This window comes from Typopeltis vanoorti, chromosome 15 (genome assembly GCF_054136105.1).
Source record: "Typopeltis vanoorti isolate ZY-2024b chromosome 15, IOZ_Tvanoo_1.0, whole genome shotgun sequence".
NCBI lineage: Eukaryota > Metazoa > Arthropoda > Arachnida > Uropygi > Thelyphonidae > Typopeltis > Typopeltis vanoorti.
Genome location: NC_143563.1, coordinates 68,022,594 through 68,037,451, shown reverse-complemented (window position 1 = coordinate 68,037,451; position 14,858 = coordinate 68,022,594). Strand labels below are relative to the sequence as shown.

The 14,858-nt window shown below is 34.6% G+C and overlaps 1 protein-coding gene across 3 annotated transcripts in view; it reads left to right on the top strand.

Moving 5' to 3' along the window:
* The window catches only part of LOC150098844 (proteasome subunit beta type-4-like), a 177,729-nt gene that overhangs the window by 88,578 nt on the left and 74,293 nt on the right, over nucleotides 1-14,858 (top strand). For all 3 annotated transcript variants that reach the window (XM_090405573.1, XM_090405570.1, XM_090405572.1), the window contains one exon: nucleotides 7,613-7,694. In XM_090405573.1, the coding sequence (XP_090261699.1) occupies nucleotides 7,613-7,694 (82 nt within the window). The remainder of the gene's footprint in view (nucleotides 1-7,612; nucleotides 7,695-14,858) is intronic.

The window sequence follows — 14,858 nt, the reverse complement described above, 5'->3', positions numbered from 1 at the left end:
AGATAAGCAGAAAGAAGGAAATCAAAATTTTCATTCCTATCTTTTCCTTACCATTATATGATGATTTGGCTCCTTATGCACCTTCCATTAAAATCAAGCTGTAATTTATAAATGTTTATTATATTTTTTATGTTAGTCTTTGGTTCTAAGTTAGGCATTTGATTTGTTGTTCTTGTTTTTAAGATAAACATCTTAAAAGTTTGTTTTTATGTTCCTTTATTGCAAAGTCTTTCTAATACTTCAGTAATTCTTAACATTATTCTTTTTTTTTATTTATTTTTTATTTTTATTATCCCATGGTATTATTACACCAGATCATAGAGGTCAAGTTCATGTATTTTATACAGCACCTTTCCTGGGTTGTTATAGAGTTCACGTTTGGAAATATTCATACAGTTTAGCAAATGCATTGGTGATGCTTCCTTGATGTTACAGATTTTGCAGGTGGGGAAGACTTTTATGCCATTGTTAAACTTGATTGGTCTTGAGGCAAGAGATCATGGTAGTGGCACTGTGATTAAACTTGGAGTTGATGGTAGCTCCTGGATTTTCTGATAAGTACCAGTGGTGAGTCATGTCCTGAAGAACTGTTATTTTTATGTTTTCTTTTTGGGTGGTTTTAAAAAGATCAGAATCTGTGGTATCACTTGATGTTGCGGCCATTTTTGCTACTTCATCTGCAGTTTCATTTTCCTTTAATCCCACATGGGATGGGATCCATTGGAAGATTATTTCAGAATCCTTATGTAGTTTGTTTATGTTTTTTTGCTATGTCTCTAAGTATTTCTTGATGGCTAGTGTAGCCGTTCTTAATAGCTTGAAGGGCTGCTAAGGAATCTGTGAAAAATATAAACTCTTTCGGGTTTTGTTTGTCCAAATATTGCAGTGCTGTGTTAATGGCTATATGGCTATTAATTCTGCATGGTATGAATTGCATCCAATACTGTTAGTTGTTTTTAGTTCTATATTATGAGAGCCATAGATCAGTACGCCGCTCCCAGAATTGCCATTTGGATTTTTGGAGCCATCTGTGTAGATCTTTATTGAGTCAGGTCCATGTTCCATTACTTTTGAAAGGGCTAATGATCTCAAGATTTCAGGGTTTTCTAGGCTTTTTCCTCATGTTTCCCTATTTCAGAGTTGATTACTATATTTTTCCTGTCTTGATTTGGAGGAAATGCTGGGTAGTCGGCTATTTTATTTGGACAATCCAAGGGAATTTTATTTTATATGATTTCATGCATTGTCGATTTTTTCTGTATTCTGTTTGTTAGTTTCCAGTTTTTAAAAAGTTCACTTGTTCTACGATGTGCAAGGTTGGCTCTTTTTTCTACAAATTTGGTAAGATTTTCATGCCACCTAATTTTTAAAGAAACAAGGTTGGATTCGAATTCTGCTATTTTTCCAGGAGTTGTATTTCTTAGTCCACATATGATTTTAGCTGCATTTTTCTGAAAATTCTTATAAGCTTGTCTAAACTGGTTTGTGATGTTTGCATCCAGATAGGCAAAGCATATTCCATTATGGGATGGATAATAGAGGTATATGTGACTTTTTTAGCATCAGCTCCCCACTCTTTACCTGAGATACTTTTCATGATATTTAGTCTTCTTTTTGCTCTGACTGCAACATTGTTGATATGTTTATTGAAGTTTAGTGATGGATCCAGAGTAATTCCAAGGTATTTGGGGTTTTCATTAAATGTAATTAATTGACTGTTTAGTTTAATCTTTGGTCTCCACTTTCTAAGGTGGTTATTAATTGTAAAAACACAGATTTCTGATTTAGTAGGGTTAATTTTGATTTTTTGATTTTCACAGTATGTAGCTAAACTTTCAATGGCTTTGTTTAAGTGACCTTCTGCTGTTTCTAGGTTGTTGTGAGCTGAGAATAGGACCAAATCATCAGCAAACATAGCTATCTTTGTTTCTTTATTTATATTTTTATCTAAGTCATTTAAGTAGATGGAAAAAAGGAGTGGGCTCAAAATGCTACCGTGAGGGAGTCCCTGTCTTATTTTCACTTTCTTGGAAAAGGTATTATTTATTCTAACTTGAATTGTTCTATTTCTTAGAAAGTCATAGATCCAGTTAATAACTTTCCCTTATATTCCAATATGACAAAGTTTGGAAAAGAGTTTCTGCCTCCACACCTTGTCAAAGGCATTTATAAAATCTATAAAAGCTGCAATGGTGGATTTGGTAGGTTTGGTCTGGAAGTTATCTTGAATTGTCTGGGTTAAGTAGAAAAGTTGATCAGTTGTTGAATGATTTCTTCTAAAGCCAGCCTGAAAATGTGGTAGTATACTATTATTGTGTAGATAGTAATTCAAACATTGGAGTATCATTTTTTCCATTAATTTGCCTGGAATTGAAGTCAGTGAAATTGGCCTATAACTTTCTGGTTGGTCTTGCAGTTAGGCTTTAAGATTGGTATGATTGTGGCTGTCTTCCAGTTTTTCGGAACTTTTCCTTGTTTTAGGCTATTGTCATATAGGCGAAGTAGCCAATCTAGAGCTAGGGAAGGAAGATGTTTGATCATAATTCCTTGTATGTTATCTGGTCCACATGATTTATTTATATCTAGTCTCTCCAAGGTATCTCCCAATTCAGAGATTGTAAATGGATCCCAGAATAGTTTGTTTTGATATTTTGGGGAGTTTGCAGCATTTTTCTGCTGTCAAGCCTGTTTTGATATTTGATGGTCTTTCCTAGTATTCATCTCTAGTTTGCTTATATTTTGAAAATGAAAGGCCAAGGTATTTGTAACAAAGAACTAGGTGGCAAAATTCTTGCCACCTAGTTCTTTGTAATATATTATATTTTTGTTTAATTTCAGCATTTATCTTGTTGTACTCAATCCTGGTTTCTGGAGACCTTTCAGTTTTTAAGATATTAAATAATTCATTTCGTTTAGTTATTTTACTGGCAAGTTCCTAGTGAACCTTTGTGTAGTTTGAAATAACTTATCTCCTGTAGCCCTTTGGGGTACTTTTCTTTGCTGCATTTAGGATAGTATTCTTCCAAGTTATATAGTCTTTGTCTAAGTCATCATGGTATCTGTGATCTTTCAGCATTTTACTTACTTCATCCTTGTATTTCTCCCAATTTGCCTTCTGGAAGTTCCAATAATATTTTCTTTTTTGGGTGGGTCTAGTCATTTTTGGGTTCAGATTGATTAATATTGGAGTATGGTTGGAACCAGTAGGAAGCAAAACAGACCAAATAGCTTTGTCGTGAAGATCAGGAGACATCACAGTGATATCTAGGGCATCTTTTGTACCATAAGAATGAGACAGATAAGTAGGTTCTCCACTGTTGAGAGTTATTAGTCCTGTTTCATCTAAGAAATTACTCAGGTTTTCTCCTCTTGGGTTTATTTCCTCAGAACCCCATAACAGGTGTTTGCTATTCATGTCTCCTAAGATAATGGAGTTTTCTTCAATGAGATGGGATAAGTTGAATATCAGTAGTGTCAAATGTGTGCGTTTCCTTAACTGTTCCTCCTGCAACATAATATTCAAGCAAGAATGGAATCAATCCAATAGTATCTATAACACACACCCACATACCTACACACACAAAAAACATGCTTTAATTTTTTTTAATGTGACTTCCACCCACTAAAGGTTGTAAATCTATGGTACATTAATACCACTGGTGGACTGTTTCATTTTTCTATTTTCATTTTTATTTATTTTTTACATTATCTGGAAACCCAACTCTAGAGACCAAACAAACTTTTTCAGGCTTCCAATAAAGCAGGGTGATATCTTATGCCAGGTGATGAAATTTACCTAAAGGCAAATTTCCATGTCCATTTCCATAAACATCCATGTCCACAGTGGGACTTGAACCTGAAGTAATAAAGTTGCAAATTTGTATGTCTTGTAATGTCTCAAAGACATCATCTAGGTATTTTCACATAGGGGAAGAATTATTGGAAAGCTTGAAGAAGGCTGCAGAGAATTACTGATGTTGCCAGAGAGCTTGGAATCTGACATAGCATTGTATGCAGGTTCTAGGCAGCATTTCAAATCAATGGAATGTGTTCCAGACATTTGCTAAGAGGTCGCCCTCACTCTACCATGGAGAATGAAGACAGATTTTTGGTTATAACAGCAAAACATAATAGATGCACCATGGCAGGTCACCTTTGCAAGTTGGCTCTGTTCAGTCAGGTATGGAGATAGCTCAACAAACTGTGGCAAGATGGCTGTGACAAGTAGGTCTATATGCACAAAGGCCTGTAGATGCATCCCTTTATCCACAGGTCGTCACAGAACACATTTTCAGTGTATCAAAAAAACTGGACAAGACACCAGTGAGCTAATGTGCTCTTTACAGATGAGAATTGTTTTAGTCTTTCCTCTGATTCTAGATGACACTTGATCTGGCATAAAAGTGGTACTGCTTACCATCATGAGAATGTTCTTGAAAGGGATAGATACTGAAATGCTGGAGTCATGGTGTGGAGAAGTATTATGCTTAATGGATGCACTGAGCTACAAATGCTGGAAAAAAGTATCTGTGACTGGTGAATGATATTGCAACGAAGTTCTTCAATGTCATGTTCGATTATTCCGTGGTGCTGTAGGAGAAGAATTAATTTTTCTAGATGACAATGCCACATCACATTGTACATGAGCAGTGCAGATAATTCTAGAGGTAGGGCTATGTAGGTTGGTAGGACTATCTATGCTGTCAACTGTTGTGTGTGTGGGGGGGGGGTACTTTTGTAGGACTCCATTTATCCAGGGTGGCTTGACATGATAAGGTTTAGCTTTTTTGGTAATTTCTTTTGGCCAAGATATTTTTTTTAATAATTTTTTTTTGTCAGAGTTGTAATTTGTGCTCTGAAGATGCTGGCTAGAAAAACCAGCAGAATATTAACAAGTTCAATAAATTAATTATCTTTTTTCTTCTCTTGGCTTTTTTTTTTACCATGAAACAGTTATGAATACATGCTCTGTTGTATAGTAGGATTTGTTCTTTTCTTTGAATGAAATACTTGATTTGCACTGTGACTTACTTTTAAGTAAGTCTGTTAAAGTAATCTGTTTAAAAACCACTTTTACTTTGGATGATCTTTAGAATGTATTTTCTTATGCTTTGTTTGAGCAGTGGTCTAAAATAATTCTTGCATTTTATTATGCAGTTTCAAGGACTAATCTCTATTTTCACTTTGGAACAAGTAGTTTCCTTAAAATTGTTTGCTAAAATTGGTGTCACTAAACCTAGCTTGGCTAGCCAAATAGATACTGTATATTCCGACGTATAAGTCGATAGTAGAATTTTTTGAGTTTATTTGAGTTTTTATAGTATACTCATCGTATAAGTCGACTCGAAAAATTTCTTTTTCATATCGACCAGTTGACCAATAGTGAACTAAAGTTCAATGGCTCCTTTTAAAAGAATGAAATATGATGCAAGTTTTAAGTGCAAAGTGATTAAATTTGCAAAAGAAAATACTATGTTGCTGCATGTCAGTTCGGAGTAAACGAAAAACTAGTTCGCGATTGGAGAAAAAAATGAAACTTTAATAATGAAAATGCTAAAAAATAAGTGCGCATTATGGAAAGGAATTTGTAAGTAGCCTATTCTGGAAAATAATGTTGCGGTTTGGGTTTGAGAAAATCGCCAAAATGGACTCATTATAACAAGAAATAACATTCGTTTATTTGCTTTGAAGTGAGGCAAAGCAAATAAAAAGGACAGCGAAAACTTGAAAGCTACAGTGAGTTGGTGTAGCGGTTTATGGAAAGGAAAAATTTAGTTCTTTGACTAAAAACGAAAATCACACATAAGCTGCCAAAGGGTTTGGATGATAAGTTATTAAGTTTTTAAAGATTTATAATTGCTAAAAGAAAGCAAAAAAAAATTATTGTCTCAAATCGGAAATATATTAGAAACTCCAGTTATGTTTGACATGATTGGTAATAGAACAGTAGAATTGAAAGGAAGTAAAACTATTTCTTTAAAAACAACTGGACATGAAAAAAGCTGTTTCACAGTTGTACTTGCTTGTATGGCTGATGGTACTAAATTAAAACCTATGATAATTTTTAAAAGAAAAACAATGCCAAAGATCAAAATTCCAAGAAACGTTTTTGTCCATGTTCATGAGAATGGTTAGATGGACAAAGCAGGAGTTAAGTGTTGGATAAAAAATATTTGGAATACATGACAAGGTGCATTAAAAAATCCCAACAGTCTTTTAGTGTGAGACATGTTCAAATTCCATTTAACAGAGAACACAAAATCTTTATTAAGAGAGAATAATACCAATATGGCAGTGATTCCAATGGGTTAACTTCACTAGTGCAACCATTGGATGTTTGTATAAACAAGCCATTTAAAGACTGTTTACGAAAACAGTGGAATGCGTGAATGCAAGAAGGAGAGAAAAGTTATACAAAAGGAGGACAAATGCGACATGCGTCTTTGGTAACTATGTGTGAATAGGTAGAGAAAGCATGGGACGGAATTAAACCAGATACAGTAATAAAATCTTTTAAAAAATATGCTACATCTAACAAATTAAATGGCTTGGAAGATGATTTTGTTTAAAATGATGATGAAATTGATGCTAAATCTGATGGAGAAAATGAATACAATTTATATGACGATATACCGGAAGAAATTACAGAACCAGAGCACAATGAACTTTTCATACATTCAGACAGTGAAAATTAAATTTTAATTATGTAGTTACCTACCTATTTTCTTTTGTAAATAAATAATTATATAACATGTAAATAATTTTTTCCGTAAATAAATTTGATATAAGTTGAAATATTTTAACTTATTTACCCATTTTGTATATTGTTAATAAATTTAACAGAGTATGATATGTACTAGTCTTTTCTTGGAACGCAATCAATTTTTGACCCGGCGTATAAGTCGACCTAAAAAATTTAGTACTTTTTTTTTCAATGCTGAAAAGTTGACTTATACGCCGGAATATACGGTAGCTTCTCCACTAGCATCACAACAGGCTCAGTTCAAATTGCATTGTGGCATGCATGTGTGTGTTAAATGTCTTTCAGTGATAATGAATTTCATTGCTTAGCATAAGACCATCACTACCATGCTTATTAAGATAGAGGGCTAAAGTTGCTTGGGGAGAGGGTTAGGAAGCACCATGCTTGGTCTGTTGAGCAGGATTATCGGTTATCTTATCTTACCAACCATAGTAATGTGCTGTGATTTTGCTTCTTTTCTTGGGTAGCATCCACATAAAAAACGTAATATCAGAAGTGGTGTGTCTGCTGTGCTAGATTTCCTGAGACGAGAGCATCGTAAGTTCAATTCTGGATGCCAAGTGGTTATTGTATCCGCTCTCCAGCTAAAAGGCTGTGGGTTCAAACCTGCCGTGGGCATGGATGTTTGTGATTGTCTGTGAATGAGGTTGAGTGGATGTTTGTGATTGTTGGTGTAAGAGTAGGTGCCCTCTCAATGAGTCTTGGACTTCCTGAAGGTGTCAGATAATAATAATAATAAAGAGGGTTTTTTTTTGTTGTTGTTGTTCAGTTTCATTATCAAAATATGTCTTTATTTTTTATTTTTTTATTTTTTTCAAAGATAACTTGAATACATTTATTTTATTTTAGATTTTTGGGATGCATCGATAAAATTGGTACTGCCTTTCAGGATCCAACAATAGCCACTGGTTATGGGGATTATATAGCAAAAGTAAGTTATTGAAACTTTTAATTATTGAAGTTTATGTAAAAATTTTATGAGCATTTTTCAGTGCATTGCTTCACATCCTGTATAGTAGTGTTCTTATTAGCTCTCTCATTGCACATTAAGCCTAGTCACAAAGTTACCTTATAAACATTTGGTTTCACAAAGTTACCTTATTAACCCCATAAGGACATCTTACTATAACCTCATTCCACATGTACATGTGGACTAATAACATATATCCACTTTAGTATACAAGAAAACTTCTACACCCAACTGCAGAACATATTAAATAAGACCAATCCTAAGGATCACATTTTGGTAATTATTATTATTATTATTATTATTCAGGCCTCCATGGAGTCAAAAGACTCATCGTGGGAGATCCTTCCTAAGAACATAAAGTCTGTCAAGACTCATCGAGGGGGAGGTCCCCCCTAAGAAACACAAAGTCTGTCATACCACTCCTTAAACTCATTGACCATTCTCGCTCTCACCACACCATCAGGCAGTGTATTCCACGGTTCAACCACCCTCCACACAAAGAAACCACTCCTCACCCTCTTGTTCACAGTTTCCTTTTGTAACTTCCAGTGATGACCTCTTGTCATCACTCCTTCCCGCTGTTCAGCCAAGCGAAAGAACTCCCCAGTGTCAACCCTATAGCCACCTCTCAACAGTTTAAAAGTCTCAATCATATCACCTCTCCTTCTTCTATCCACCAAACTCTGCAGTCCACATTCCCTCAGCCGATCCTCATAACTATCCTTGTACAGTCCTGAAACTATCTTTGTCATCCATCTTTGTATCCTTTCCACAGTTAATTTATCCCCTTCATTTCCTGAGGACCTAATCTGAGAACAATAGTCTAAGCGTGGTCTGATCAGAGACTTATACAATGGAATGATAACCTTTTTATCTCTGCAGGTCAGTGTCCTTCTCATAATTGCAGCAATCCTCTGTGTTACCTTCACCACCTTTGCAACATGTTCCCTAAATTTCAGGTTTCTATCAATCATCAACCCCAGATCTCTTGTCTCCCCTACTTCCTCCAGTATAACTCCTCCCATAGAGTATGCAGTGTCCCATCGATGTTTCCCAAACCTCAAGACCTTTTGCTGTATTAAACCGACATCCCCATTCATTTGCCCATCTATCTAGCTTATTCAAATCCTCTTGCAGGGCTACCATATCTACACTATTACTAATAATCCTTCCCAGCTTCGCATCATCTGCAAACAACTGAATATCCCCTTGTAATCCACTGCCAATGTCATTGATATAAAGGTTAAACAATATAGGTCCTAGTACTGAGCCCTGTGGGACCGCACCTGTAACCTTCTGCCTCCTTGAAACTGCTCCACCATACACAACTCTCTAATACCTATCAGACAGCCAATCCTGAATCCAGTTGACCAATCTGACATCCAGACCCATGTGCTGCAACTTAAATATCAGCTTATCATGTGGCACCCTGTCAAATGCCTTCGCTAAGTCTAAGAAAATGGCAGTATATGCCTTTCCCTCATCTAATGTTCTTGTAACTTTATTATAAAAGGCTAACATATTGCTAAAACAAGAGCGCCCTTTCACAAATCCATGTTGACTCTCACAGATAACATTACCCTCATCTGCCCAATGCTGTATACGGTCCCTCACTACTTTCTCCAAGATCTTAACAACTACTGATGACACACAGACTGGTCTATAATTAGACACTTCCAGTCTGTTACCACCCTTATGCAATGGCACTATCTTACCTTCCTTCCATTCCCCGGGCACCTTTCCTGCAGCCAGACTTTCATTGAAAAGCCAGGTTAAAGGCACTGTCAGTTCCCTAGCACATTCTCTCAAAACTCGTGGTGAAATACCATCTAGTCCCAAAGCTTTACTGACATCTAGGGTACTCAGTATCTGAAACACACTCTCCTCCTGTACCTCTAAACCTCGAACCAGCCCCATCCCTCTAGCATTAAAACTGACTCCTCTAGGATGAAATACTCCACTAAAGTGTTCGAACAATTCCACTATTTCCTCTGCATCAGTCACTCTATTCCCATTTTTATCCCACAATATCATTCTTCCACAGTCATTTCTCCTCCTACTGATCACATAGCTAAAAAATTCCCTAGGATTTTCTTTGGATCTTAGGGCCAATCTCCTCTCATATTCCAATTTCGCTTTCCTTACCACACTAGTCACTCTTCTGGCCTGTGTCTTATATTCTTCATGCATCTTCTCTTCACCTTTCTGCTTATATCTCTTCCATAGCCTCTTTTTTGCAATGCAATTCTTGTTTAATGTTGTTTGTCATCCACTTTACTCCAAATTGTGTCCTCTTCTTCACTCGTGGTATACAACTTACCATTGCTGCTAACAAATATTCTTTCACAATTTCTCACGCACAAATGATATCCCGGCCTTCCAATTCCTCCCTCCATGAAACTTCCCGAAGTTGACGTCTAAGACTATTATAATCACCTGCTTTATAATTCCACATAAGTTCCCGTCTCTTTGATACTCCTGCATGTCTATTCATTTTCCAAGTCAAAACCATATGGTCACTCTCTCCAACTGGTGGGATCTCAGTTATTATCAACTCTTCTGATGCTATAACCAAATCCAAAACTCTTGAACCTCTTGTTCCCTCTGTTACATATTGCTAAGACATTTGTCTCTCAACAATTCTAGAAATTCCATTCCCCTATTGCTACATGCATCTTCCTCTCTCCAATTTATACTACTGTAATTAAATAATAGATCTCAACGCAAGAATTGGCAATAAACCATATAAACCAAGCATAGGACCTATCGGAGAATTTAACTGTAATAGAAATGGAAATAGATTAAGAGATTTTACTATAAGCAATAACCTTAAAATAATGAACACCTTCTTCAAACATAAAGACATCCACAGATACACCTGGGAAGCAAGAGACACAAGAAGCAGTATTGATTACATAATCTGCAATATCAAAATGTCAGAAATGATAATAGATACAAGAGTATACAGAGGATCTGAAATAGAATCAGATCATTATTACCTTTTAATTAGAAAAATAAAATGGGAACCAAGATAGGAAAATATAAATTTTGAATCTTTCAAAGTTAGATTTTGGACGACAGCAGTATTAAAGACTTGTACCAAATAAGAATAAAGAACTGGATGACAATTATAAAACAAAATCAGAACATAGAAGAAGAATGGTCAAACCTAAAAACCATAATGACAAAAGCTACAAAAGAAAGTTTAGGAACAAAGAAAAAGTGGACTTAGGGACTGGGATGATGAAATTAAATGCATTATTGAAGAAAAGAAAAAAAGCATATAAAACCTGGCTCAACCTAAAAACAATAGAATCAAAAATCGATTACAACAGAAAAAAAGCAATAGAAAAAGCAGCATGCAGGAGAATAAACAGAAACAGATAGAACAGTTTTGTAACAAAATTAGAGAGAGACTTTATGCTCAAAAGACTTAATGCATATAAAATCCTCAAAGATCTAAACAATGAAACTAGAGAAAAAGCAGATATTAATACCTTTAAAATAGAAACATGGCAAAATCACTACCAAGATCTATGGTATGATGAAAACATTCAAAACAGAAAACTACCCTTTGTAATCATCTCTGATAACTTGGAAAACATCACTCTAGAAGAAATAACAGAAGCATTAACCCAAAGCAAAATAGGAAAGGCTCCAGGAGAAGACAATATAAACTTGGAACTTATCAAATATGCAGGACTTGAATTCTCACTCAGGTTACTTAAATTTTATAATATGATCTGGAAAGAAGGAAAATGCCCACAAGATTGGATCAAAGCAATAGTTATTTCCATCTACAAAAAAGGACACAAATCTGATTGTAACAATTATCGTGGAATCAGCTTACTTAGTATCTGTTATAAAGTATATGCAAAAATCTTAGCATATAAACTTAAACGTATAGTAGACCCAAAATTAATAGAAGAGCAAAATGGATTCAGAAAAGGCAGGTCTTGCATAGACTCTGCATTTACGTTAAAATTATTAATTGAAAAACACAGAGAAACGAACATAGAAACACATAGCTTTTATAGATTACACCAAAGCATTTGATAAAATTATCAGAGAAAAACTATGGGAAATCCTAGAAGAATATGAAATACCAAACCAACTCTTTAGAGCCTTATATAATATATATCAAGATAATAAAATATCTGTGAAGTACAATAATTCAACATTAAGCTGGAAACCAATAAATCGAGGAGTACGTCAGGGTTGCCCTCTCAAACCGGTTTTATTTAATATATACATAGATAAAATCATAAAAGAATGGAAGATAACTAATGAAGGAGGATTCAAGATAAACCGTAACACCAGATTAGCTACTCTTCTTTTTGCTGATGACCAAATAATCCTTGGAAATAATGAAGATGAACTACAAAAATCATTATGCAGTCTAAATAATCTGATAAAAACATATGGTATGGAAATATCAACAGACAAAACAAAAATCATGGCCTTCAAAGGTGCTAATCCAATAAGAAGCAAAATAGTAATAAACAACAAAATAATAGAGCAATTAAATACATTCAAATATTTAGGTTGCACAATGTCATATGAAAATGAAGCTGATATAGAACCAAAGATATCAAATTTTTATAATGTCTGTTACTTTTTAAAAGTAACAGGCATTATAAATAAAATTTTTAAACCCAATTATGTACAAAAACACACACGAATAAGAATCTACTATACAGTTGCTAAACCAACCTTATTTTATGGCAGTGAGATATGGACAATAAAAAAAGCAGATGAAAGAAGAATTGAATCATCTGAAATGAAATTTCTGTGCAGAACTGAAGGAGGCACAATAATGGACAAAATGAAAAGCAGCGAAATCAGAAAAAAAACTTGGAATTACAACCTCACCTAAATGAAACAGTGATTTGCTATAGAGAAAAATGGAATGAACACATACTAAGAATGAATAGAAGCAGAATACCTAAACAAATTCTAAATTACCACCCAAAAGGTACTCGATGCAGAGGAAGACCCTTAAAAAGATGGAATTGAGTCCTGCACACGGAACAGGCCATTTGGCCTATAAGCCTGGAAAGGAAGAAGAAGAAGAAGTATACAATTGTACGAGGGTGGTCTGAAAGGTTCTCAGCCTAACAATGAAAAAACGAATTTATAATTTCAAAATTATTTTTGTTTTATAAATAATCTCCCTTAAGACTAATTCATTTATTCCAGCGATGCTGCAGTGCCATTATCCCGTTCCTGTAGTGGTTCCCTCTACAGCTGCAATCACTCTTGATTCGAAGAAAACGCTGACCAGAAAGGAAGAGTTTTAGTTTTGGGAAGAGATAGACGGCAGAGGGAGCCAAATCTGGGGAATAGGGTGGATGTTCCAACAACTCATAGTGCAGATCCCTTAATCCCATTGCCAAAATACAGGTGGTCAGGTGCATTGTCCTGATGAAAGATAATTTTTTCTTCTGCAAACCAGGTCTTTTCTCACGAATTTTTTCATCTAGTCTCGTTAAAAGATCAGAATAATATTCCCCAGTTATTGTTTTACCCTTTTTTAAGATAATTAATAAACAAAATGCCTTTTAACATCCCAAAATACCGATACCATGGCCTTTTCTGCTGATGGAACTGACTTTGTCTTCTTTGGCGCTAAACAACTGGCTTCTGTCCACTGTTTTGACTGCTGTTTGGATTTTGGTGTGTAATGGTGAATCCAAGTCTCATCCATAGCAATAAATTGACGCACAAAATCAGTTTTATTCTTGTTAAAACGCTCCAAAATTCAGAGATTTTCATGCAAGTGCATTTTTGCAATTCTTCATGCAAAATATATCCTATACATTCTTTTGAAATGACTATAGTCTCAGCAATTTCATTCACTTTGACTCGCCGGTCATCCAATACCATATTGTGCACTTGATCAATGATTTCTGGTGTTACACTTTTTGGACATCCTTCACGTGGATCATCTTCAAGGTTGGTACAGCCATGTTTAAACTCGGCAGCCCATTTCTTAATTCTCAGAAATGAAGGAGAAGAGTGCCCATAAATTTTTATGAACTTCGAATGAATTTCTTTTGCTGTTAGTCTTCTTTTACAAAAAATTTTATAACTACACGATACTCAACTTTATCCATTTCAAGGGATATAGACAATACTTTTCCTTCAGACAGCTGTATAAAACAAAATACTTGATAGAATGGCTTGCAATTTCACATAGATGCTTATGACAGATGTACCAACTTAGAAAAAAAAACAAAAAAACTTGTGATAGTGTTGCAATCTATGGTCGAGAACTTTTCAGACCACCCAAGTATTGTACACCACAAGGATATCACATAGCAGAAACTTCTGTATTTATTAAATATGTAATTTATTGCAAATTATTTATAGTAAAAGAATTATTTATGATTTGTAAATCTTAAGGATATATTTGGTGAAGAATATGAAAAATATGATTAGAAATGCAAATAATTGACGTATACAAAATAAACCATACATAGTGTTTTAAGCAGCTCATGCAAAATTATGGATGTTTGCATTTTAGTTGTATTCATTTGTTGGAGCAGAAGCATGTGGCTATAAAAATAACTTATGAAATAAAAGGTATAAATTTAAATAAAAAAGCAATTTACCAATAAAAGGAAGGCAGAAGAAAGTAATTAAAAATAGTAGATACATTAAAAATCCAGACCAGTATATTAATAGAAATAAATAGGAAAGATAAAAGCCATACTTTAAACAGACCTTTTAGACATAAATAAAGAGAAACAGAAAGACTGAAACAGCAACTTGGAAATCTCTGAATATGTGGAAAGAAGAGAAGAAAGGGTAAAAAGGCACAAAGTCCACCTTCCATTCTTATTAGAACACCTTCAGCTGGCAATAGTGAAATGACTTTGAAAGTCACTTTTGAGTGCTGGTTGGATTATTCCATTCCATTCCGTTTTGGGAAATTTTGTTATGTTGAATATCTAATAAATTAAAAATTGAATAATAGACCCATTTTTAATCATAGATAGGTTATAGAATGTTTTATGCATGTTTCAGATTAGGCTCTGTTCTAATAAAACAATAATATCTTCAGAACAACAAGCTTCATATAACAATTTGCATTAGGTAAATTTTAAGAACATGCTATTAATG